The 26,522-nt window shown below is 43.1% G+C and overlaps 1 protein-coding gene across 1 annotated transcript in view; it reads right to left on the bottom strand.

Annotated features, from left to right (window-relative positions):
• Positions 1 to 24,842, bottom strand: part of LOC119381793 (cytochrome P450 2H2-like) — a 30,874-nt gene extending 6,032 nt beyond the window's left edge. The window contains exons 1-6 of the mRNA XM_037649552.2: positions 24,808 to 24,842; positions 23,205 to 23,326; positions 21,177 to 21,283; positions 18,049 to 18,356; positions 9,246 to 9,361; positions 6,629 to 6,887 (exon numbers count right to left, since the gene is read on the bottom strand). Of these exons, the coding sequence (XP_037505480.1) occupies positions 6,629 to 6,887; positions 9,246 to 9,361; positions 18,049 to 18,356; positions 21,177 to 21,283; positions 23,205 to 23,326; positions 24,808 to 24,842 (947 nt within the window). The remainder of the gene's footprint in view (positions 1 to 6,628; positions 6,888 to 9,245; positions 9,362 to 18,048; positions 18,357 to 21,176; positions 21,284 to 23,204; positions 23,327 to 24,807) is intronic.
• Positions 24,843 to 26,522: the final 1,680 nt, after the last annotated feature.

The following is a 26,522-nucleotide window of genomic DNA, read 5'->3' as shown; positions in this document are numbered from 1 at the left end:
ACCGGATGCACGCGCCTGTCAATGGTAATGACAGGACGGCGCGCACTGTACCATTGTGAAGGCTTGCCGCTGTTTGGGTTTCATTTGACGCAGATAGTACATTATTGTTTTTGCCTGATTAAGTGCGCTGCTCTGAAAGCTTTCACACCCATTTAACTCTTTCCCTGGAGAGTTTTTTTTGGCCAAAATCGATACAAAAATACCCATATTTTTTATTTGGCTGGTTGATTCTAAGTGTCCTGAAACAACTAAAAAACGCCAGGCCTGCGCTGAAACCGCAGCACAGTCACAGCGAAAGCTGGAAGAGCGCCGTTTCTAGAGCCCGTTGTAAGCTCTCTTGGGGCTACAATACAACTAGACTAGAAAGGTACCCACTACGCCATAAATCACAATTTTTGTGAAGTTGGGAAGCACCTACTAAGCCATTATTCGTCATTCTGCGGAGAAGCGAGGCACCAGCTACACGTCTGTAAGGCATTATGTGCACTTTGTTGACGCGACGACTGATGACGATGAAGAATTATGGTTCAGCCATTTGTAATGGGTTGGAAGCTTTAAACGGCCCACCAGTTATGTAATTTGCATTGGGTGACGCCCGCTCGCTATTTCCCTCTCCCGTCATGCTGTATAACATACGTTGACGTGGGAGAGAGACGGGGGGGGGGGGGCGAATAACTTTACTGAGACCCTGAGGAAATGGATCATGCGCTCATGGGCTTCCTTGCCAACCAATCCAAGTGCACTTGCGAGGAACCCACTACGCTATAAAGCATTGTAATTTTACTGAGACCCCGAGGAAATGGATCTGCGCTTATAGGCTTCCTTGGCAACCAATACAAGTGCACTTGCGAGGAACCCACTACGCTCTAAATCATTCTAATCTTTGAGATGTAGGGCAGCAGGCACTGTGCCATTTTTCGTTATTTTACGGAGATCCTGGTACCTGCTAAACGCATGTAAGTCATTATGCGCACTTTGTTGATGCTGTGCCTGATGACGACGAAGAATTATGGCAGAGATCTTTGTAATGGGTTGGAAGCATTTCACAACCTACTCGTTGCGCAATTCGCATTGTGTGACGCCTCGTTACAGAATTCGCGTTGTGCGACGCTTGGTGCTTATTTTACTCTTCTACCACGCTATATTGCATATGCTAATGTGGTTCCTTCCCGACATGAAGCCTGTATAGGACGTTTTTCCAAAGCAGTTTCAAGCACCGGCATGGCTCAGAGGTTGAATACTGGGCTCCCACGCAGAGGGCCCAGGTTCGAGCCTCGTTCCATCCTGGAATTTTTTTCTGATTTCGTTTTTTTTCTTATTTCGATCGATACTGGTTACGGACACCGGCGGCGGCGGCGGCGGCGGCGGACAACTACGGCGCCAAAAACGGCCGGTGAAATGATCTCATAACAGCTTTCGCTGTAAAAAATTATTCAAGGACACTTTATTAGCATTATACATGCGACGTATTTTTTGTATGTTATAAAATATGCAGATGATTGACTTCACCGCACTGCACCACGGAAAGCACCCTAACATCTCCAGCTTTCAGTGCAGAAAATGTCTCTTTGAAATTTGAAATGTAAAGCGCAATTGGACTAGCGAGTCCTTGAAAACAAACCTTTAACGTGCTGGTAGGCGTTTGGTTACATCTAACGGCGTCCTCTGTCGACGTATTGAGGCACGATCGTCATCCGAATCCAGCAGTTTAGAGAAACTATGCTGCTTTTTGTAGTCACTGCCGCATTCACAGGAGAACTGCAATTCTTCATTTCACAACACTTCGGCAAACAAGCACTCTTTTTTTTTTTTTTGAATGGAGCTGTTGCAAGCAAGCACGCACCTCTCGCGCACAGAGGAGGATGCCATTTTCTAATTCCAGTTGCCAGAATCAAGCCCTTCCTTGACTAAAATGCATGTTTTGAGAGTGTTTTTAAATTTTTTACTGTGCCATCTGTTGAAGCCAAAGAGAAGACAGCTAATTGAATCAGGGTAGCTTAACTGCGGCGCCTTCAAATGCTTGTTTCAGGGTGGACGAGCCTAGCTCGTCTTTGGTGTGAGCGGTACGGTACAAATTGTGTGGACGAGCTCAGCTCATCTTTGGTAAGGAAAGGGTTAAACCATCGGGTAGATTCCAGTAAATTCACAGTAGAGATGGAGCAGATTAGAAATTAACATTCTTTTGGATGAGTTGGCAAACAGGAACAACAGAACACTGCATTCCTTCAGTGTTTACAGAAAGGATACACAGGGACTGGTACCTGAGCTTAATGTCTGCCCATCTGTGCATAATGTCTGCATTTGGCAGAGGTCAGCAGTTGCCCCTCTTGGACCGTTTACAGTCGCATTTGCACGAAACCTGAAGACCTGACTTCCTAAATGTACAAAACTCAAAAGTACTTTTCGACAAATAGTTCCACTCTTGAGTACATGAAAACTGTGGAACACTGTTTGTCCAAACCCTCCTGGCCTGCCAGTATCTGACAGAAGTAATGCGCTTCTTACATGCCAGGGTAAGTGAGACCTCATGACGCGTACAGTGTAATTATGATGTTGGGGCTGCTAACCTTCCTGCGTACAAACTTGGGCAAGGGCTCATATGGGGAAAAGACAAGCTGCCAAAAGAAGTCCTTACAGGCATTTTCTGCAAGATTCCCTGAGCAGACTGGGCGAGTGTCTACACCAGGGAGACTTACACAGCAGCTGCACCAACTTCATAACAATGTCGATAAGAAAAAGATGACGGAGCACGCAAGAAACAACTGAGCACAATACAGACTGGGTGAATTGTATATAGTACAATTGGCCAGTAAAGAAAATGGAAGTCATGTTTGTATCTGAAATCCTTTGAGATACAAGCGCTTTTCTGTTGTACTTTCTTCCATTACGATCAATGCAATCGTGTTGCCCTTTTTTGCTGGTGCCCTCGAAGGCTGTGCACATATGAGCTTAGAAGCTCCCATGATTCCAAGTCTCTTCATGGGATTAATTTTAGTGTCAGTTTCACCGGCATTGTTGAACTTGATGCGGTAATCGTGTTTCTCACAATAATGGTTGAGAGCATCGCGCTCTGAACAACACCCACTTTGGAGGATTGGCTTAAGAAATGGATAGGCTAACAGAAATGGACTTATATAATTTGTGTGATTGTTAAAAAAAAAGTTATTATAATCAGTATGAATTAATAATGGTTATTTCAAAATTTAGATCAAAATGAAGGGACAATGGGGCAGCACTAGAATGAATACAAAGGACAAGAAGACAGGACATGCGCTTTGTCCTGTCTTCTCGTCCTTTGTATTCGTCCTAGCGCTGCCCCCTTGTCCCTTCATTATGAACCCAAACCAACTCGCCTACCTATTTGTGATTCTGTTAGATCAGATGTGATTCTGTTAGATCTTGATTCAGTAAAAGATTAATTGAATTTTAACTAAAAGGACCATATTAATCTAATTAATGCTGAAGGGCCTCAAAACCAGCTTCACTATTTTTAACATTTCAAGTAAATGTGTGCTTCGAGTTCAAACTTTTGCAACGATAAACAATGCCAAACATAGCCACGGAATAAAAAACAATCTTGTGCTCCTCTTTGGGCCTTTCGGTATCCCCAGAGTTGGTAGTGACGTGACCAGAAAATCTGGTCGTGTCAGCAGCTGAGAAAACCTGTTTGTCTGCCTGCAGGTATGCATATTCGCTGCTTATCCTTCTCGCACGGTGAGGAGAAATACTTGCCCAGGAGGAGAGATAAGTTAACGAATGGAGTGTAGTGCATGAAAGAGTGAAACGAGGGAGGGCTGCATTTTGATCATACGCATGTAACTCCGCTAATAGAGCAGCATTTCAGAAAATTCTCGTGGCCACATGTTCACTGTAGTAAGGCAGAGTGACCGCGACTGGTATGCAGGAAACACGACTCGTGTAAAGGAAGTGAGGAAATTTGAAGTAAGGCACGTTGAAGCAGAATATCTTAGGAAAAAAAATTGCTAGTCATGTGATATATACAGCTACACAGGTTATTTCTTGTATGCTATGCGTAAAGAACACTTCCAGGTTTAACAAAATAATTCAAGCATCCTTATCACTTTGTTAGATCGAGTTTTCACTGTAATCACTCAGTTCTTCTGTACCTGTTACATTCATAATATGAAAGTTAGCGAAAGTTAGTTTGCCTAAAATAACCTTGCTCATTCTTGTTTCAATTGGGAAAAGTTTATTACCTGTTATAGGGAACAGAGTAAGGCACAAGGATGTCTTGTGGGCTAAGCAGGCATATAGATGACTGTCCAATCTAGCATGCAAGAACAACTGATTTATTCTCTCGAGGTGTTTTCTCAAGGAGCCTTAGCAATACACAGGGCCGCAACCAAATGGAGCTGAAAGCAAGACAATGGCTCCACAAAATATGACACCCCCCGGTCCCCTTAGAGAAAATAATGCAAATGAAAAAAATGTACATGTTTGCTGTTGGGACATACAGAGGTGATGTTCTCAAACAGATGGTTCTGGCACCCACTTGTTTTTAACACACCCTAATTCAACATAAACCAATTTTAAGCTGGGAAAAAATGCAGCATATGCCTCCTATTTTTAAACCAGAAAAAAATGCAGCACACAGAGTTTATGACTTGACATATCCTGATACGTAATATTTATTTTCACCATTCTCACACATGAACTGCATGCTTTTTAAATAAGTCTGCAGCTATCATGCCTCAACTTCACCAATTCAACCTTTGATGCATGCAATATTCAGAATATGAAGGACACATTTCATGATCTGTTGTGGCAAAATTTATACCTAAAGCTTTTTAAATGAGCTTTCCTATTAAACCAGCACATTACTGTCGCCACTCTTTATACATTACATGGGAACTGTTTGGTCACCACCTTGTTGATTGCTTTACTGCTTTTGTGAGTGCTACAAACACAGTTTTGGTCGAGTAGTGAATTGTAATGCGTGTGGAATTTTCAGACCTGTTTGCTTGAAGAAATGCTGCACCCTGTAGCTGAGTAACTATGCTACTCATGTTATTTACATTCTGCTTAAATATCAGTGCTTGAAATGTGATAAGCATGTTATATCTGTTAGGACTCTAACCACTTTTTGCAGGTTGCACAGCCACCTCATAACTGTTCCGTTGGCAATAGATTTCAGTATTTGTGTCCTGTGTGAAAATTTCGTCTAAAATAAAATTCACTTTTGCTTTATTTCAGATGGTTCGAGTTCCACACGGAGAATCCTGAAGCTAATTCTTCCAAGGCAGAGTGGGGCATGCTGAAAGTTATCAGAAGGCCGAAAGAATAAATTGGTGGTTCATCTGCATGTACAACCATCGTCAAGTGTTATCATGTACTGTTTTTTGCAGCTGCATAATATTAAACAGTCCGAGTCTGCCCCAGCAGCCCATATGGGTAACAGATGTTTTGATTAAGACTTCTTTTATGATGTCTCTGAAAGTAAGGCAGTATGCATTCAATGAATTCGAATTATTTCATAAACATGGCCTCATGTGGTTGGATAAACCAGTTGCATAAATTGATGTGACATTTCCAGTAATGACAATTAAATTCCCTGTGAGATTCACACACTAGTTTTCTCACGCAATTGACTGGGTGGCAGTGTAAGGAACCACCACAGTTCTCGAAGTGGCTGACACCAACAAAATTTCCATAAGTACCAGTGAAACATGGCTTATTATTTGATGGCAACACTGTTCCTCAGATGTGCACCGTAGAGTAGCCCTAGGTCCCTGTCTTTATATGTTTAATATGCTACACTGCCCAGGTGCAGCAATATATGACACCCAAAATATCACAACGACGGTAAATCGTGCTGTCTCTGTGTGTTCGTCCGTCTTTTCCGCTGTTATTTTATGATTACGACCCAAAATATAAAAAGCTGATATATGGGCATATAAAAATTTGCCAGATATGGCCATATATGACATTATATAGGGATCCCATATATGGGTATATTAAAAATTGGGCAGATATGGACTTATATGGCCATATAAGGCCATATATGAGGGCCCATATATGGGTATATTAAAAATTGGGCAGATATGGCCTTATATGGCCATATAAGTCCATATCTGCCCAATTTTTAATATACCCATATATGGCTTTTTTTATATAAGTCCATATATGGGATTTTTGTAAGGGCACCCTCACATCACTCCTCCCCACCCTAAATTTCCTTCCCACACCCTTGCTATGCTGTACTATGCCTAAATATGCTATGCTAGGAGCTGCTCGAAACGCACCCGCTTTCTGCGGCGAATACCCGCGGAGTTTTCTGCAACGCCGACCATACTCCGAGCCCCAACACCTCCGCTGTGGATGTCTGACCGACACCACCAAACAGTCGCATTGCTATTTAGATTGACACCACTGGTGCGGACACATTGATCCGATGATGCCAGTAATACTATGCATCTTCAGGAATGGTTCTTTGTACACGTGTATGTGCATGTGTGTGAGTGCGTGTGGCTGTGTGTGTGTGTGTGTGTGCGTGTAGTGTGTATGTAGCAGATATGCCGGTCGTTTAGATCTTTTTGATGAGTACTGCGAAACACAAACGAAAAGCAACACAAACGACACCAAATCGAGCTAAAACATGACAACATACCCTCGTGGTAGGTTGAATGGCGCCGCAACTTTCCAGCGGAACATTTCCCATATGGTGGCCATTGTGAGTGGCATGCGCTTGTGGTCCTCCCAGCAGGGTGAACGACTGCGTCCCACCACGCGGTCAATCTCCCTTTGCAGCTCCGCCTGTAGATCGTCGGCACGACTTGCGAGGTTGAGTAGGTTCCAATGCAGGTACACGTTAGTGCTGGTCGCTGAGCCCAGCACTATGTCGCACATATTACCAGCGAGGTTGTCCACTGCGCAGCACAGTGAAAAACACTATTTTCGACACTTTTTTTTTAATGCGACGCTCCTGCACCCGAATGCCGTTTTGTAATAATTGTCTTTACTCTAAGCGGTGTCTTATTGGTCTCGTGTCACCCCTACCACACCGTCTGAATAGAATCGGTATGTTTCCTGCTTAGATTGTCAACAACATTATCTGTAAACTGATGCATACAAAAGAACACGCACATAAATACATGTGTGTGTGTGTGAGGATGTGGAGGGTTCTCGGTCGGGGTGGACTTGTTGGCTCACTGCTAACGTTTTATTGTGGGTAACAAGGCTTTGCACTAGCTGTGCGACTGTCTTTTTATCGCTTGGCTATACACTTTGGGGGAGCAAACTTTCCTGAAGAATGCAACAGGGGTCATTAAAAATCTTGATAGACATTTCACGTTCTTAAAGATGCACGCATGCAACCGTATCTATGTTTCGGGCCAAGTATCTCTCAACACAAGGGGATACAATTATCGCGCGCTCGTATATTACCAGCCCTATAATGACACAGTGTTCGCGATAGATCGTTGCGCCAGACGTCCCTGTTGACCATATTACAAGAAATTCTATAGCAAAAAAAAAGCACAATGGCGATTCTTCACGAAGCACAAAATGATAACCAATGAAATTTTTAAGTACTTTTGTGCTAAGCGCGTAGAAAAAACAATAGCAAGTTAAAGGGAACGGTACAATAACACCTGAAATAAGTTTATGCTTAGAATAAGTGGCATGTGCTTTTTGTGATCATTGCTATTGTCATTGGTGTTATTATCGTCATCATCAACCGATCAATATCTCCTTCAAGAAAGAAGCCCCTCTAGACATTTCACTATAGGTATCGTTTACGCAAGCTCACCCCTACTGCCTGCAAGTCTTCTAGTTTAATCCCAGCAGTTCTTTTGCCCTCAACAGCGCTAGGCATCTAGTCGGTATCCCAGGAACGACTTCGAATCTCCCATTTGACCCGACTGCCTGTCTGCACTAACTGAAAGGCTAATTAAAATAATTTGTTCAATTGCTGCAGTAATTCGTGACTCTAGGCATTTTAACGTCTGCTGTTACTGAAAAAAAAACAATTACGAAAGAAGCGAGCAATTATTTTATGTACCTTATTTTTGAGAATTTTCGGACCCATTTTTTGAAACACGCTGTATACTGTGCTTCCCACTTCTTGCTCTTAATGCCTTCCACCTTCAGTTTCTCTTAATCTACATAGTTCGCTGTCATTTTTTTTTGCATTTCTCGTTAAGCAGTCGTTAAGACCTATCGGTTTCTATTTTTTTTACCTGCAAGTTAGTGCTTCGTACATCGCTACCTGTAAACTAGAATAATTGTACACTTTTCTTTTTCCAGAAAAGCAGTGAGCAGTCGGTAGTGATTTCGCTATTTTCTCTATATGGGTACTAACTCATTTGCATTCATTTGGCAATATGGTTCTCAGGTATGGCCCTTTTATGACTAATTGTCCAATAGGTAAATGCAATAGGCAAAGCGCTTGCCCTGCGTGTATCACTGCTTCGCCCCCATGTTTTTCACGCTTCAAAAGCATGAACTGATTCCAAGTAGGACAAATGGCTGTGTTGTTAAAGTATATTCTATTGGTCAGCATATAGGAGATAATTGTCATTCGGGAATTCTCGTCTTCGTCAGAAGGGCTCGGACGTTACAAAGACCCAGAAATCAAAGTTACCTCGCGTAAAGACTGACGATGGTATTCTATGAAATCGGACGTCTATGGTGATAGCAGCCTTCGCTGCTGTGTTCAGCTGTGGCGCCCCGGCTACTTCAATGTATGACAAAAATTTGCTTAAGTGTGTCACATTTTATAAAATAAAGGCCCATGATTCCGACAAATAACCTGTTCTTCAATAGGACAACCTTAATCTGAGTCAACCTTCATCTAAGTTTGTGCTGCTTAGCCCATTACAGACAAAAGAGCTGCGAGCAGTTAACGCTTCGAATTTCTGCCTCAATAAAGTTTTGCAAAACCAATTATCACCCAGAATTTTATTTATAGCATACGCAGTTACTCAACTATTCGCAATTTCAATGCTGTAAAATGTGGCGCCGTGTCCTGATCAGCCACTTTCTAATCCAGTCAGACAGAAACAACTTTTTGTTTCTCAACTATCCATGTCTGCACAGCGTGCTTCGCTCCACGATCAATCCACGTAATATGGCTCCCCTTTCTGTCGGTTTAAAATATAAGTAAAATGCAAGACGTTGCCCAACATTTAGTGTACTACCCTGCACTAGGGAGCTGTAATTTACCCTGAGAGAGTAAAATACACCGTGGAACAAGAGAGCGTTGTTCAAATAACAAATTGTGTTACCTGTGAAGTACGGATTGTTATTTTTCTCCGCTTCGCGCATTTTCGCTTTGTAGATGTCAACGTAGCTCTTGTCACGTTCCCCCATGTTACTGCCTTCATTAAGAGCAATTAGATCTCTGCAACAAGAAATCAAACAGGGTTCGCACTAGCGTACATTCTTCAATTCTTCTATTTAACACATATTCTTTACGATGTCTAATATTTATTTCTTAAATGAAGACTTCAGCACCATTAATGTTAGGCTAAGAAATACTGATACTGTGTGGTGGGAAAAGCGTTTTACATCTTTTATCTTCGGAAAGCTACGCATTTTTTTAAAGACTACACAGCTCACCCGCCATGTCACACTTGCATGATCACCAGCAATCTCTCACACGAAAACTGCGGCTCCTATTTGCGCTAATATTCTACCTTCGGGCTAGTCCTCATAAGGCAGTCCACTGATCGCTGATCTGTTACGGGGTGTCGGTCGCGGTTCGGGCGGTAGTGTTTTTGTGATTTTTCTTTCGACTTCCAACCTTTTCTGATCTTATTGTACTGAGAGTACCTGATGTCTCTCTCTTCTCCAGGTCAGAGGACTTTCCTCTGGACGGCCTCTCTTCCCACTAATGACATGCCTATAGAGGCTTTTTTGCGCAGTGGTATCCACAGCGTTCCTGTTGCTCTAGTGCCGACCAATGGGGGATTAATCCGAGTGAAGAATCCGAAGGTCATTCAGGAGGAACTGCGGAAAGCAACCTCACACTACCAGAGTATCACCGATGTTCGACAGTTTGGCAGGGGTGGTATTCTGTGTTGCTCGCCGGACCAAGCCTGTGTATCCGACCTGTTAAAGTGCACATCGTTTGCATCCCATCCGGTGAGCCCATTTATTCCTGCTCATCTCGCTTGCGTTAAAGGCTTAGTTCGTGGAGTTGACTCGAGCCTGTGCGCTTCAGAGGTCTTGGAAATGTTTTCTGCTGCCGGGGCCATATCAGTGTATCGATGTTCAAGAGTATCTGACAATCAAAGAGTCCCCACAGAATCAGTCATTGTGACATTTGCCGGCATAAATAGGCCCACAGAGATTAAGGCGTGGCCCTTAATATATAGAGTTGAGGCACTTGCTCCCCGTCCACTGCAATGCGTTCAGTGTTGGCGATATGGTCACTCCATTAAGGGATGCCGATCATCTCCTCGATGCCGCATATGCGGAGAAGACCATGACACTAAAACATGTGCTTCTCAGAGCGAAAGATGCTGTCTGTGTCAAGGTTCCCACCCAGCCGATCATTCAAACTGCCTAGCGAGAGTTCAAGAGCTTCAAATTTTAGAAATTATAGAAAGGAAGCGATGCTCACGCCGCGAAGCTCGAGCTATAGTATTAGAGAGATCCTGCGGATATGCTGAAGCTGCTGCTCGTCATTCGCAAGCCATGGATACAACTATAGGCGAGGTTGTAGCCGCTGCGGTTGAGAAGGCAATGTCGAAAGTACTGAGCGCACTTTTTGAAAATCTTTCAGAGACAATTGGACAAGTTATGACAGATCATATGACACAAATCTTGAAAGTTGCAGGGCGCACTGCACTTCATACAGGCGTCATGCCCAACCATGAGGAACTAACAGAGGATCCTGTGATAGAAGCCGTATCTGGCGCTTCTGATGACAATGAGACTACAACATCTCGTTTCGAACAGGAGGGTGGTAGTATCTCGGAGACCACGTCCGAAAGCTTAGAAAGTATGGATTTGGACATTAGAGCCACTAAGCGTCGAGCTGCCCCTTACTCCCCGAAATCCGTTCTCTTACATAGACTGAAAACAAAAAATGTCAAGATCACAGTCCATCGAAGAAGGAAGATTTCTTAAAAGACAGCATTCTCCAGAAAGCTGTTGAAACTGCTGGTTTACAGTCAACATAGGTTCATTAAAAGTACTACAGTGGAATTGCCGATCAATTTTTTCCGCAGCAACTGATTTGTTACACCTTTGTGCAGAACTTTCTCCAGATTTAGTTCTATTGCAAGAAACCTGGCTTTCTACAGAAAAAAGTTTCAATCTAAATAACTACCATTGCTTTCGTTTGGATCGCCCTTCTTGTCGAGGGGGCTTAGCGTGTTTTATCTCTAAAAACATCTGTCATAAAGCGAAGATTACCCACCATTCCATATCTACAGAAAGTGAAATATTGGCAGTAGACGTAAATATTCCTGGCTGGACACCGTTTTCCATAGTCAATGTATATTTTCCTGCAGGCGTTACGAGTACTAATTCTCTGGATTCCGCACTAGCAGCATGCAGAAAGAACATAATAATAGCAGGAGATTTTAACTCTCACCACATATCGTGGGGTTACCGATCCGATGCCGGTGGTAAACGGCTGCTAGAATGGTCCAGCTTGAATGGTCTTCAGTGTGTGAATTCCAGAACCCCTACTTATGTATCTGGCCTATCACGTTCTGTCATAGACCTGACCTTTTCAAGCTCCGGTTGCATCATTTCGTCTTGGTCTGCCGTCACTTCGGCCACAAACAGTGATCACCAACCAATATTTTTTGAAATAGCGTGCCCACTTACGTCATTAAGCAAATGTGTTCGCAATTATGTCAATTACAACAAATTTAAAGATTCATTACGGTCACTCTTAAACAAGCAAACAGGACTAAGTGACCAAGTAAAGGCACTTAATTTCTGTCAACTATTAGGAGATAGTATGAAAAAAGCTCAATTCAGTGTGCAGTCAACTAAAGGCGGCGCTCATGCGCCATGGTGGAATCCTGACTGCGATCGCGACTACAGGCGACGTAAAGCAGCTTGGAAAAAATTACTTTACAACCAGTGTCCACGTAACTGGAAAGATTATAAATATGCTGCTGCTACATTTAAACAGACTATTAGCAAAGCCAAAGAAGATTATAACTCCAAACGATACAGGTATATGTCAGAGACAAAAAATAAGAAAGCATTATTTAGGTTTCTGAGACACAAAAAGATTGTTCCCCCACCAATAAATTTAGAATCAGCTTGTTTATCAGCCGTAGAATTGGTTCAGTCACTGGAAACAGTTGCGAAAGGATTGGAGTGTCGCTTCACATCGGTGTTACCCTACCATTTGTCTGTTACAGAAAAAGCCAACGAATATAAGGCAGCGACCTTAGAAGAAATAACGGAAGTAGTAAAGTCACTGCCAGGCTCAGCACCGGGCCCAGATAATATAACTGCAGCCATGATAAAAATTATGTTTGATTTATCTCCCATCGATCTCTGTAACTTTCTAAATTTTTCTATAGAAAATGCCTGGATTCACCCAGAGTGGAAAGTTGCCAAAGTAGTACCGCTGCTTAAAAAACAGGGCGCTGGTTATGCAATAGATAACATTTGGCCTATTTCCCTCACGTCGAACCTCGTAAAACTAATAGAGCGATTATTATATAGACATCTTGAAGAATGGATTGAAGCAAAACATATACTGAATGAATCGCAAATTGGATTCCGCCCTGGACGCTCTATTTGGTGTGCCCATGTTGATTTGGAAAGTAGAATTAAACTTGCTCGGCACAAAAAACAGTATGCCGCCCTAGTGACCTTAGATATTGCGAAGGCATATGACAGCGTAGAACACGCCATCTTGATTAGTAAACTCCGAAGTGTAAATGTTCCTGAATATATAATTGCATGGATACAAAATTTTCTAAGTGGACGCACATTTTATTGCTCGCAGAATGGGTTATCTTCTCAAAAATACAAACAAACAAGGGGAGTTCCTCAAGGGTCAGTTCTCTCGCCCATTTTATTCAACATATTACTAAGTTCGATTCCGTCGCGTAACGACGTGCAAGTGTATGTATACGCGGATGATATTGCATTCTTTGCATCCTCCAGTGATATACATTCGCTGTACAACATTCTACAGTCATATTTGAATGAGATCGAAATATGGCTTAATGACCTGAATTTGTCTCTGAATGTTAACAAAAGTGCTCTTCTTGCTTTTCCATTGACTTTCCCCGTGCATATCGCACTTATGTACGGCCAGGCCTTTATTCCGCAGGTCGATTCATTAAAATATTTGGGCATAATATACACGCCTAATCTTAATTGGAGCTCGCACATTGAGTACATTGCAGCTAAAGGTTTACGTGCAATTGGATTATTAAGACGAATCAGCAGCACTCGTTTTGGAATGCGTAGAAAAACATTGTTAATGATCTATTGCATGTATGTACGTCCAATATTAGAGTTTGGATGCATTTTGTTCTGTGGGGGACCTGCTTATAAATTACGCCCTCTTCTAACTATAGAACGTGAGGCGTTACGTTTATGTCTCGGACTTCCAAAATTTGTAGCTAATAATATACTTTACCATGAAACAAACCTGCCATGTCTTCAAACTAGGTTTAGAATTTTAACAGTTCAAACATTTCTAAACATATATGCCTCCCAACACAGACGCTCCCAATATGTATTTCTTAGAGAGCCGTCCACATTTTTTGAAAGTGAATGGTCCCGACTACATCGCCCTCAAATAATTTTCGTGCAAAAGCTCCTGGAGCCATTACAAGTGACATTTAGTGAGATAATCTACCCAAACGCACTCAAACACACTGCAGTAATAGAATATGACGACATATTTCCAAGAAATGCTAAGTTATTGCCCATTAGATATTTAAATGGGTTGTTGGAAGACCACCTTAAAAACGTACGGATAAATTCAGTAATAGCCACAGATGCTTCTGTTACTGATGAGAAGGCAGGGGTGGGAATTTATTCAGCAGCACTAAATTGGTCATTTTCCCTCCGTTTGCCCGACTTCACACCAATATTCCAGGCAGAATTAATCGCAATTATTCTTGCTCTGCGGAAACTCCCAGCACATATCTCTTCAGCAGTTATATTAACGGATTCCTTGTCTGTGTGTACGGCATTAACAGTGCCACAGCCATCGAGCTGCCTAACAGAATTTTACTCATATATGCCCAATCACGTACGGCACGTCCGGTTGGTTTGGGTACCAAGCCACACTGGACTGATATTAAATGAAGCGGCGGACACTCTGGCGGCAGCATCCCTTAAAGGACCGGTCATAAATGTTCTGAGGCCGTCTTCTAATAACACGATCGCACGATTCCGAAATTTTTGTCTGCAAGAGGAACGCACTAAATCTTCCGTCCTAAACAATACATATTTTCAGCACCTAAGGTTTTCGTGGAATAGCACATGGTGTAGTACAAGGCAATTGGAAGTAACGTTAACTAGACTGCGATGCAGAATACCGTCACTAAATTTTTATTTACACAGGCCTGGTTTCGTTCCTTCCCCTAACTGTAATTATTGTAATCAAGCGGAAACAATAGAGCACTACTTCACAGAATGTCGAAGATACCAAAACATAAGGCAAAGACTTCTAAAACCTCCTTTTCAAAAACTTGGCCTTGAGCTTTCCACATCAGCATTACTCTCCCTGGGGGCGTCGGCACTAGGGCAATGCAACAGGGGCATATATGATGCCATATTCATTTATATTAAAGAAACAAAGAGACTGCCATGTTAATATTATAAGTAGAAATATATCTTTTCATTCCCTTACTTAAATTTCTGTAATTGCTTATTTATTTAATTTTATTATTTAACAATCGTTTAATTAACATTTCATTAAAGAAAAAAAAAAGAACCAAAATTGCCCAAATATTTTTTTTTTCTTTACTATAAATTATCTTTTTCGCATATTCATTTTAACTTATTTTTTCACAAAGTCTACTGCCGCACGCTTCGTGGCCGATCCCCCGTAGTGGGTTGGGCTATTCCCCCAAGGAACCAACCAACCAACCAAGCGGAATATGTTGCGAGCCCGAATATGTTGCGAACCCCCCCCCCCCCCCGCCGAGAAAGTTCTGGCTACGCTACTGCCATTGTCAACCATCTCTTTGCCTTGAGCTTCACCGCTTCGCGAATACTTTGCTGGCACAACCATATCATTCTGTTTTTTTTGACAACGGCAGCTTTATTACAAGGTAAAAAAATCATTACAAAACATACATAAATTAACATTACCGCGTCCCACATATGAAGTCTACTGCTGCTCACTAAATGCAGCTTTCTCAGCTCCACTGGCTCAAGTCATTCTATTCGACACAGTGCACGCCAAAAATTGCTCACCCTGCACATGTACGTGCAAACAGGAAAACGACTTGCATAAAACAAGGCTTTTCCTGTCCACGTGCGACAAGGAAGCCTATCTTTTTGTCATATTCACGCAATAAATTACGACAGTCATCAGCGTAAATATAGTTGGCTAATGAGCATTCCAAAAGCGCCGAGACCAAGACAATTCTTATTATGATTTATTATGAAGGCGTACCAGTAAATACTTTGCCACTCATTGGGTGTTGCAAATGAACGTTAAAAAGCATTAGTAAATAAATAACACATATGCGTAGAACAAAAGAAAAACCTGTACGAAGTGCATTATGACAATCATGATGCCAGCTAATAGAATGAACAGTGCAAAAAAGTAATTCCTAAGTGCCTGCTAAGTGCATCCTCTGTGGATGTGGTTTCAACGTGGGTAACCGCGCAATGCAGAAAGTAGAATAGTTTATATGGCAATTCATAATTTCACCTTAAAGATAGGATGATGCGGCGTTGCATTGTACAAGAAAGCACTAAAAGCCACAGCACGAAGAGCATGATTTTGTAAGACTTGAAACGGGCATAGGTAAGGTAACGCTACAGCATTATTACCCTCATTCTAGTTGATCGATAAGAAAAAAGACTCTTCTCGGCAAACTTTTATTCAACAGATTAAGATGTCTCCATCTTTTTTTCTGCTCTACTCATGAAAGCAATCTGATCCGTCATCTATTCTTGAGAATAAGGCCTGCAGCATGTCGCACTGCCTGTAACACTTGAAAGCGAAATATCACTTCACACTTGGTAACGCATTAGGTAATACGATCGGGGACCATATTTTTTGGGAGACGCAATGATCCGCAGTGTGAGACACATTAAAAAACCTGGTCTTTCTCAGTCGAGTGCCTTGTCTCAGACGCTAAATATTTCTGCAAATATTTCACACGCTAAATATTTCTGTGGTGTTGCGCGATCTCAACTGTTTTCAACTGGTAAGCTGATCACATCACATCATGATGTCTTCGTATGACGACTGGTGAAGAAGTAACTATGGCGTCACAAATTTCGAAGAAATGCGACGTAATAAGGACATCACAACGTGACGTTGTGACAATGATAGACGGCGACGTGACAGCATGACGCCATTAGTGACGCGGGTCACGTGGGTGTACACGCCATTTCTTTGGCCTGCCGTGTTTGGCTCATGGGGCCGCGCAACGAGATACATAAAGATTTAGCCTTAGAATCGGATCTCGTGGCCTTCATGAGAATCACCACCCCCAACCGAGTCCGGTATGAGGGCCTGCTTCTATGAAAGTGAAGGAGTTCAACGTCAACATACTCCCTGAAATTTAATTTTGCTGTCTTAGTTTTACAGCGAAAGCTGGTATGAGATCATTTCAGCGGCCGTTTTTGGCGCCGTAGTTGTCCGCCGCCGCCACCGCCGCCGCCCCCGCCGGTGTCCGTAACCACTATCGCTCGAAATAAGAAAAAAATTCCAGGATGGAACGAGGTTCGAACATGGGCCCTCTGTGTGGGAGCCCAGCATTCAACCTCTGAGCCATGCCGGTGCTTGAAACTGCTTTGCAAAAACGTCCTATACAGGCTTCATGCCGGGAAGGAACCACATTAACATATGCAATGTAGCGTGGTAGAAGAGTAAAATAAGGACGAAGCGTCGCACAAGGCGAATTCTGCAACCAGGCCTCAAACAATGCGAATTGCGCAACGAGTAGGTTGTTGAATGGTTCCAACCCATTACAAAGGACTCCGCCATAATGCTTCATCGTCATCAGGCACAGCATCAACAAAGCGCATAATGCCTTGCATGCGTTTAGCAGGTACCACGGCTCTCCGTAGAATGACCAAAAATGGCATAGTGCCTGCTTCCCTACTTCTCAAAAATTACATTGATTTATAGCGTAGTGTGTTCCTCGCAAGTGCACTTGTATTGGTTGCCAAGGAAGCCCATAAGCGCATGATACATTTCCTCGGGGTCTCAGTAAAGTTCTTCGCCCCCCCCCCCTCGCGCTCCCACGTCAATGTATGTTATACAGCATGGCGGGAGAGGGAAATAACGACCGGGCGTCACCCAATGCAAATTGCAGAACTGGTGGGCCGTTTAAAGCATCTAACCCATTACAAAGGGCTGAGCCATAATTCTTCATCGTCATCAGTCGTCGCGTCAACAAAGTGCACATAATGCCTTACAGACGTGTAGCTGGTGCCTCCCTTCTCCGCAGAATGACGAATAATGGCTTAGTAGGTGCTTCCCAACTTCACAAAAATTGTGATTTATGGCGTAGTGGGTACTTGTATTAGTAACACCAAGAGAGCTTACAACCGGCTCTAGAAACGCCGCTCTTCCAGCTTTCGCTGTGACTGTGCTGCGGTTTCAGCGCAGGCTTGGCATTTTCTTTTTTTTTACGCAGAGATGCTCGAAATAGCGGCGAGTAGCAAATAGCATTTCCTTCAATAAGCTCCCGTGACAGATGCCGCTCCTCTGACTTCAATTCCGGCGTCCAGCCAAGTGGTTTACACCTATGCTTTCCCCCCGGGGCAAAAACAACCCTCTTGGTTATCTCTCATTACGTGGGTGAAGCTTGTATCGGCCTTTGTGCCATGTTTCAAAACGCTGTAGAACGTAGAGGAAACAGTGAAGATGAGGCTTGGCAGACAGAAACGGAGTCCCACCTTACAACGGTGTTCAGTGAAGTCAGCAGGCGGTGACGGCTTGCGCTTACAGAACTTGGCCATAGGCGGTCGATGATCGTGCGGCGGAGCCAAGCCGCGCGATGTTCGACTGGTGCAGCAGCTGACTGTAGCCGGAAACCCGACAGGGCTTCGTGTATCGGGACAAATTGCGGATCGTCGAGGTCGAAGCGGTAACCCAGCAAGAAGCGACACATGGTGTTTATATGGCTCTTGTGCGCGACTGGGAACGAGGATACGGGGCATCCATGTTGGCGCTCCAGGAAGTCAGACAAGTAGCAAGCTTCTTCCTGCGTTTTACGTGGAAGGGGGGGTGTGGGTTAATAGTGTCTATGTGATCTTCTTATTGAAACAACTCGCGATAGTCACCGAAAGCCTTATCTATGTAGCATATGTCACAAAAATATCAGAAATATTTTTATAAACGATATTATATCTCGGCGTCGGCATCAACCTCTTCCTTGCGATTTACAAAACGCATGCGATAGTGTCCCGGCCTGCCGCTTCTGTTCTCATAATACGAGCAACGGGCAGTATTTCTAAAAGTCGGGCTAGTCTTCGCTTAGCGATGGATATATGGGCGAGTGTACGTTAAGTGTTGCCAAATTAACTGTAATGTCGCCACATCTTGGATTATCTTGTTTAATTACAGAATATGTTGGATAATGTTAGCTAAATGACAACCATTACCACCACTCTTGGATGAATGGTAGCAAACGCTTGCTAATCTTGACAATACTGTCGACTAATCAAGCTGTATTGTTACAGAAGTGTAATTATATTCGCTCACTTTGAACGCCACGATGTTTCGTAAATACATAAAAACGACTTCCTTACGCATCGATTTCTTTTTTACGGGTTAACATCGCTGACTAGATTGTCCTGTTGAAACGACAAATCTTCATGCAAAAAACAATTTTTGAACATTTTGTCAAGTGCATTAAGTATTGATAGTGACACGATGAATATAATAACCAAAGGAATTGAACGCAGTTGGCCTTGGCATGAGGAAACTTTAAAGTACCCTGCAACACTTTTCCACGTAATCGTCAAATCGCTTCATTAAAAGAGCTCATCGCATCACGAATCGACTGCCGCAAAAGTTTTTAGAATCCGTGAAGTAGGAGCGGAGGTATAGGGATTTGTCACACACTTAAAGCGCTTTCTCTCTTCTTTCGTACTAGCGAGTGCGCTGAAAGCTACGCAGGTAGGGGGATGATAAGGGGCCGAGAAGATGCGTCCCTTCATCAGCGCGTGATGACATTGAGCATTTTCTTTTCTTTTTATTGCGATAGCAATTACATGGACAGTCTCGGCTGAATTTTGCCGTCGCCGTCATGCACCGTATATGTATAAGTATATATATATATATATATATATATATATATATATATATATATATATATATATATATATATATAAAAGCCCCCCAAAAAAATAATTCAGAAAAATGCTTCCGAAGCGCGAAATCGAACCAGGGACCTCTTGCTCCGCAGCGAGTGGCGCTAACCCCTACGCCACGAAACGCAGATCCTCCACGTAGCTAACGGCGAGCGTTATATACACACCCTTTACCGCTGGACGGACTCAGAGATGCTAGGCGCTTATAAGCGTTTCTTCATTACCAGCGAGATGGCGCTAGGAGCGCGACGGGCGGATTTAAAAGTCGTCGGCGAGCTCGCACGCTTCTTCTTATATTTCCGCAGGGAGAACCTTGCCCTTCCGCTGTCTGCTCGCGCGGTTTTCTCGTGCTGAGGGGAAGAGGGATGTTTCACGCTTTCACCGTAATGTCCGCGCTCATGTTACGGAGCGTACGAAAGTCACTCGAGCTCAAGGGACGCCGCTAAACGAACAAACAGAAGATGAGCGCGAACTATCAAGTGTCACAGCTCGACACTTGAAGCACTCTAGTTTCCTTCGCTGCTTTGGCCGCCTTTGCAACAGGAGCGCTGTTCAAACTGAGAGTATTCATTGGCGATCCACACTTCGTATAGCATTAGTTTCTTGCTATCGCATTCATTGCTTCGCCCTTGCGGCGAAACTGTGACTTTTTTTTCTTCTTACGTGCGGCTTATTAGTGTGATCGCGAGCACGCACGCGGGCACGTGGCGGCATCCGGCGGCGACCACGGTAACTGTGCAGCCCACGATTCTCATATCAGCCAATGGCCGTGGACTTTGGGTTTATGGCATGGCCATTTGGGCTTATGACATCATTTGTAGAGATAACAGGGAACGATTTCTGGCTGACTTAGAGAATTAATTGTAAATTCCAAGCTACGTGCTGCGCTATAATGTTTGGCTCTCATGTTCTCAAGAGGCTCGACCACTGATCGGCAGCGTTTTCTGACCATGCTAAAGAAGCGTTGCAAGGCCCATTTGAAAATGATCATATATTGCTCGCTCCGTGTCGTTTAAGTAATGTTTAAAAAATATTTCTGAACAAATGCATTACATTTGTTCCATATATTCTTAATAAACTCAGCGGAGAATTAAAAAGTACGAGACCTGCAGTTTTGTAGCTTTAAAAATTAATGTTGTCGACCTATCCTTTACCGCCGAGTGAGCGACGGAATAGGAGCTCGCGTAGTTTTCAAGTTGGTAAGGTTTCCATATAAGATTGTTGCACTTGATAAATATCTTACATCAGGACAGCTGAAATATTTCTCTTTGTATACCTCGCATTTGAGGACACGTCTGCTTTATGACGGACACTTACTTTGTGCTGAATTGAAATATGGTTTGTTTCATTGATTGCTTCATAGCGGTATGCATTTTGTAAACTTGCGCAGTAATAACAACAACGCCACTGTTGTAGATTTTACTCTTATTAGTGACGCCTCAATGATACATTCCTGTTACAGACAACATCCGATGGCTGAAGCTGGACAGTTCGGGACGTAGACTTATTTTTACTTTAACGGCGATAATTGTTTCCCGTTTACAGCGAAGTAATGAGACTGAACAGAGGTATAACGACCGTGTAATATGCTTTATATAGAGCCACTGATATTGCGCCGTGGCCACAGCTTTCACGCATTGTCTATAAAAAGAAGAGCAATGATTACCCGTAGGTCACGTTAAACCTATCGAGCAATTCGATGCCCTTACCTGAATGTACTGACGCATGACTTCCGTTCCATATCCTAGTTTAGCCAATGCTCTCATCGAAAACTCCCGGTTTTGCTTCCACGCTTCTCCATTTAGTGCCGTTAAACCTGCGAAGCAGGAAACACACATTCATATCCGCATGAGAGAGAATCAACGCTATACCGAGGAAGCGCTTAGGTGCACGGGGACCTAACGCTTTTTGTAACTGTTATTCCAAACGAATTATATTCCTTACCGTCTCCGTTGCTATCGATAGAAAGAACACGGAAATGACATAAGCGAACTTTATTTTTCAAGATATTTCAAGAAAATGTTCTAAACAGATGTGTTATTAAACAGTCTTAGTGCTAGGCGCCATAGCTGTTTGGTCCCCACCTTCTTGCGTTCATTGTACCCTTCCAGCTTCCTTCTGCTCGCCAGTCACATCAAACGACAATACAAAGTAATGCAAGCGCTTCGGCACGCAGGCCGCGTGGGGTCCCTGACATTAAATCTCTCAAATGCACTTTAGTACTAATACACTAAGTCGCTGCGATCAACCATAGCAACCTGTGAATAAGTTTGGGACCATAGCGATCAATGATGGAAATCCGGCCTGAGAGTTGCTCTGATTGAAAGGCCAAATCGCAGTGTGGTCCGAAGAATGATGCATTGCATTTAATTGTACAAAATATGACTTTTAACTCAACCCATATTGATGCGGAAGCAAAGCGATCAAGCGTAATATTCGCAAGTACAGTTGTCACCTCTTTGAAAAGCAGCAAGAATAAGTCATGGTCGCTAATCCGGCAGGAATGTCGTGGTGATCAACAGCACTGCTAGTGGCGGTACAGGCTTCGCATCTCGATAGTGCGTGAACAAGATCAACGTTGAACATGATGAGACTGACGGACAACCGTGAGCACTGTAGCGACGCGCCAAGCGTCCCTGCGCAATTGCTCGCACGCGGGGCATTTTTAAAACGCGTTCTATTCCTGCGGATGAGACGTGATCTTGTAACGTATACTGCTTATATTATGGGACTTACATTTTACAGCACATATAACCACATATTGACCGAGTGTAAGGAGCTGCAAATACAAAGAGCGCTAATCTGACATTGAAGGTGGCTGAATGAACAACCATTTGCACTGTGCCGCAAGGGCACCGCATTTGTACTATGCACTCGTACAATGCGTACTTTTAATAATTCAACGTATATGCTCACGTACAGCCGTCAGTACCTTTAACTCGAACGCCCCGACGCGTGGCCTCGACTCGCTTGGACTGAAGTCAGCGCCGCCAAGCGTTGAAAATGATATGCTTGCTGCTGTTAACGATAGATGGAGCGCGCGTCGGTTTCACTAGTAAATTTCTGTTTCCAGTCTGCCTGACCGGCGAGTCGAATGCGCTCACTTCGCATCCCGTTTTCGCCATGTTTCGCTCGTGGCTACGTTATCGCGCGCGCCCATGGCGTTCGTTGTCTTATACTTATCTCGACAATGAACCATTGCGTGCGACAGCTTACGCACCTTTCGAGTTTGAATTCGCAGCTGCTGCTCAAAAGAAATCACATGTGTAAAAAAGCAGAGCAAACGCACGCTCATGGCAAGTTGCACAACTACTTTTTATACATCCGTGTTTCTTTGCGACTTGTCTTCATGAAATGCGACTTTTTTTCAGTGAAATAGAAATATCTCCATACTGTTCATAATTTTGTTCTTTTTCGCTTTTGCTTTATTTGTTAAGAATTCAGGTGGTGGCCTTGTTTATTATACTCCGCTGCTTGCTTGGTTTAAATGCAATTTTCTATAAGTGGAAGAAAACTTCATTTTCCCTTAGGTAAGGGACAAAGGGACAGAGAGAGAAGGAGGTTGCTACACGTGGTAGTCCTCCGCAACCCTCTCTGCCCAACCCAGGATGGCCTCCTGGATGTCGGGTTTGGAGCTGCGCAAGACAGCCTCCCAGTGTTCCTCCTTACCTAATAGTGCTTTACGGAGGGATGGGAGAGGCAGGTGCTTAGGGACCTTATAAACATACGCATCTTACCTTTCTCTCGGGAGCTCTGGCCCCATGTTGTCGGGCGGTACTGGAGTTGTGGCATTGAGAACAGCTCTTTGATCAGCTCGTAGTCGCTCAGCATCACCACATCCACGCTGCCCTGCTTGAGGCTTCACACAAGCGAATATTTTAGGTGCGTTAGAAATAGGCCCTAAATAGCAGGGCCTATTTCACGCTATGTAGATGGAAGTTATTACCATCGCTAGCCTTGCTTCAAGCAGACGGTTGTATTGCTTAAGATTCAGATGATTCGCACCTATAGCTTTCGTGCTTAACGCTGATGGCATTACAAAGGCTGTATGTTGTTTTACCTCGATGCATCCCTTTATCTACACCAAAAACAACAAGTCTTCCGGCAATTATTCTGCGTTGCCTCGAACATGTATGCTACACAGTATGCTTTGAATGAGCGGCGAACAGCACTTGTGGGGATTTTTTCCGTTTTGTTCATGATCTGACAGACGCCTTTGAGTTGGCCTTAAGTTGAGCATTTTGGCTCTCTACAAGGGTAATAACGTCACTCTATAATAGTGCCTGTTTTCTAGCTTTGTCAGAATACATTCATAGAAATGAAACCGTAGCATCTATGGCATCTAGTCAACATGCAAACCGAATTCCGTCCATAAGGCTATTCAAATTAAATTTCACAAACACCCAGAATTTTTGTTTATTGCTGCCGATGCACACGCGTTATTGGAGAAAACAAAACGGCCATTTTACGAGAGAACCATGGCGCACTCCTAAAGAAGCTGTATTTGTACTTCTACGAAGCGCAAACAGAAATAAATGACTGAAATTTTCAATGAACCCTAAAGAAATATAAAAAATTGGATGTTGAACACGTAGAAGTGGAACACGAAAGCAGAATACTTATATCATCCACCTAACTTTGTTAATACAGGAGAGAGTTTTCTGCGGTTTATATTCTTCTAAGTACAAATAAAGTGACTTACTTAACATGGGCGGTTATACCAGGTTCGTCCCGTGATTTTCAGTACTGTTAATTCTTGCCGACGTGAGAACAAAGTTGAGTTACCAGTGAAGGTCACTTCATTTGGTTAAAAAGCAGAGGGGACGGGCAAATACACACTTTTTTATTGAATCTGTATCTTCACATTCATTTTATTGCACTGGTACTTCCTACTGTGCTTCACGTGTAAATAAAAGTGATGGCGGCTTTACAGTGCACAACAATTCTAGGTGACGAAAAATGATATCGCCTTGTACCGACTTGCACTTTATGTACGAGTTGCACTTTATGTTAAAATGCAAGTGCATTGGAGTTTCAGCAATCTATTCGCCTTTCAAACTAGCTTTGTTCTTTTGTACCACGTCTTAAATGTTGGGCACACCTCATAAAAGTAATATGTGGCCGCAATATCGTGGTCATTTGCCATAGGAACTGCGCCTATACATGCTGGGGCACAAGAATAGATCGCGGTAACTAAAGGATCCCTGAAGCGAAAGGCCAAACGCAGTGTTAAATATAAGGTCCATTGTGCAAGAAACACATGTGTAATATTCACTGAGCTTTGGAAATCTCGAAATTTTGTTTTACATAACATTTTACATAACAACCTAACATACATACCTCACTATGGGGCCGTATTTTTCAAACCATTCCATCGCTTTGTCCAAAGGAATGCGACATGTGGAAAGATTGAACCGCCCCAGAGAGAACCAGGACCATGGGCCAGGTGGTGTGTTGCCGATGCGTGTTTTGCTTCGAAGCCAGAAAAGCACCATCAGTAGCGTTGCTACCAGTGATGTGAACGCTACAATGCATAGCTGCTTCATATCGCAGAAAGACATTATCTGCAAGATAAAAAAAACATAATAATCAAGTTAGAATGCCTTGCAGAATCATGGAGGCATAAACGTGCCTCTACGAAGTAAATATAAGTGCGTTCTGCTCAACATAACACGAAGCCGAGAGCAAACATATTCAGCGCAGAAACGGTGCGATATGTAGCGATTTTCGTTAAGCGATCAGATATTTTATTTAATATTCAGCGAATATGGCATGATGAATCCATGCCTGAGTGCTTTCTGTCAGGCCTTGACTAACCAAGTCCCGTAACCCTTTCTCATCTATCACAGTTAGGTATGCGTGGTAAGAAAAGGAGCCTACAAATATGTATTTCAGAAGTCACGGAAATTAAAATGGAGGACTATATATACTGGTCATGGTTCACCAGCAAGCGCTTAACGTGGACTCATCTATATTGCTGAATGTTCAACATCAGCGATGCTCGCGCATAGGCTGAAATCTAGGCTTCCGACAATGTAAAAAAGTATTAATGATTAAAAAAAATATTTTGAAGATAATAAAAAGTTATTAGAAAATAATTAAAAGGTTATTACAAGTTATTAAATGAAAAATTTGGAAAAGCATTTGAAACGATCTTCTCATGGTTCTGTCAAGGAGAATAATGTTTCTTTGCTAGGTTTGCGTGGATTGAATCGGGAAGAGACGACCGCAAATAAATAACTGTTCTTACCATGGCTTCGAAATTGCGCACACTCTATCGCTGAGCTGCCGCTAGCAAAATGGGCACATCTGTTAACCTATGTGACATGACATTATGCTGCATCAAAAAGAGAAAAATAAAACTTGAAATAGTGTTATAGATTTACGACTTGGGATGTTCTAATTGTGCTGGGTTCGAGGGTATGCATTAGCACGCCATCGCTCATGACGCTAGGTCACGAAAAATAAAAATAGCGACGAAAAAAGCTTAGGCCAAAACATGCATTCAATTCTCTTACCATGCCAGCGCGATTAGAAAAACATTAACACTAGTTCCCCAGCTGCTGGAGCCAACATGGGCGCCGTTGTTGACTTATGTGTGTGTAAGCAACGCGAAAAATAGAATACGACCTCAAACACTTTTATTTGATTTAGAAGTTTTCATTGCGCGGGTATAACAGGATATGACCCTGGCCGGTCACGTATGGCGTCATGCGAACGAAAGAACAGACACACCGTTAACCACCAGGACATGGTTCCTGAGCGGGTTCCTTTCGTGTACAAACGAATACAGCATCCCTTTTTCTGTCTTTTCCCTAGCACTTTTACATACACCCAACAATATTCAGGAAAGGTAGCTTTCGCTTATCTCTTTAAGAGAGGCTTCAAAAAGAACAGAATTTGTTAGAACACTCTTCTTACGTCATCATCCTCGTATGTCGAGTGACTGATGGTTTGAGGATGTGCTGCTGCTACTTCCACCGTAGTAGAGGCGTCACATGTTAGGTAACAAACAAGACACCAAGACACTCCTAAAGCATATTTGCTTTGGGAGT

This window comes from Rhipicephalus sanguineus, chromosome 2, assembly GCF_013339695.2.
Source record: "Rhipicephalus sanguineus isolate Rsan-2018 chromosome 2, BIME_Rsan_1.4, whole genome shotgun sequence".
Classification (NCBI taxonomy): Eukaryota; Metazoa; Arthropoda; class Arachnida; order Ixodida; family Ixodidae; genus Rhipicephalus; species Rhipicephalus sanguineus.
The sequence above is the reverse complement of the archived record's forward strand: the minus strand, read 5'-3'. Positions and strand labels throughout refer to the sequence as shown.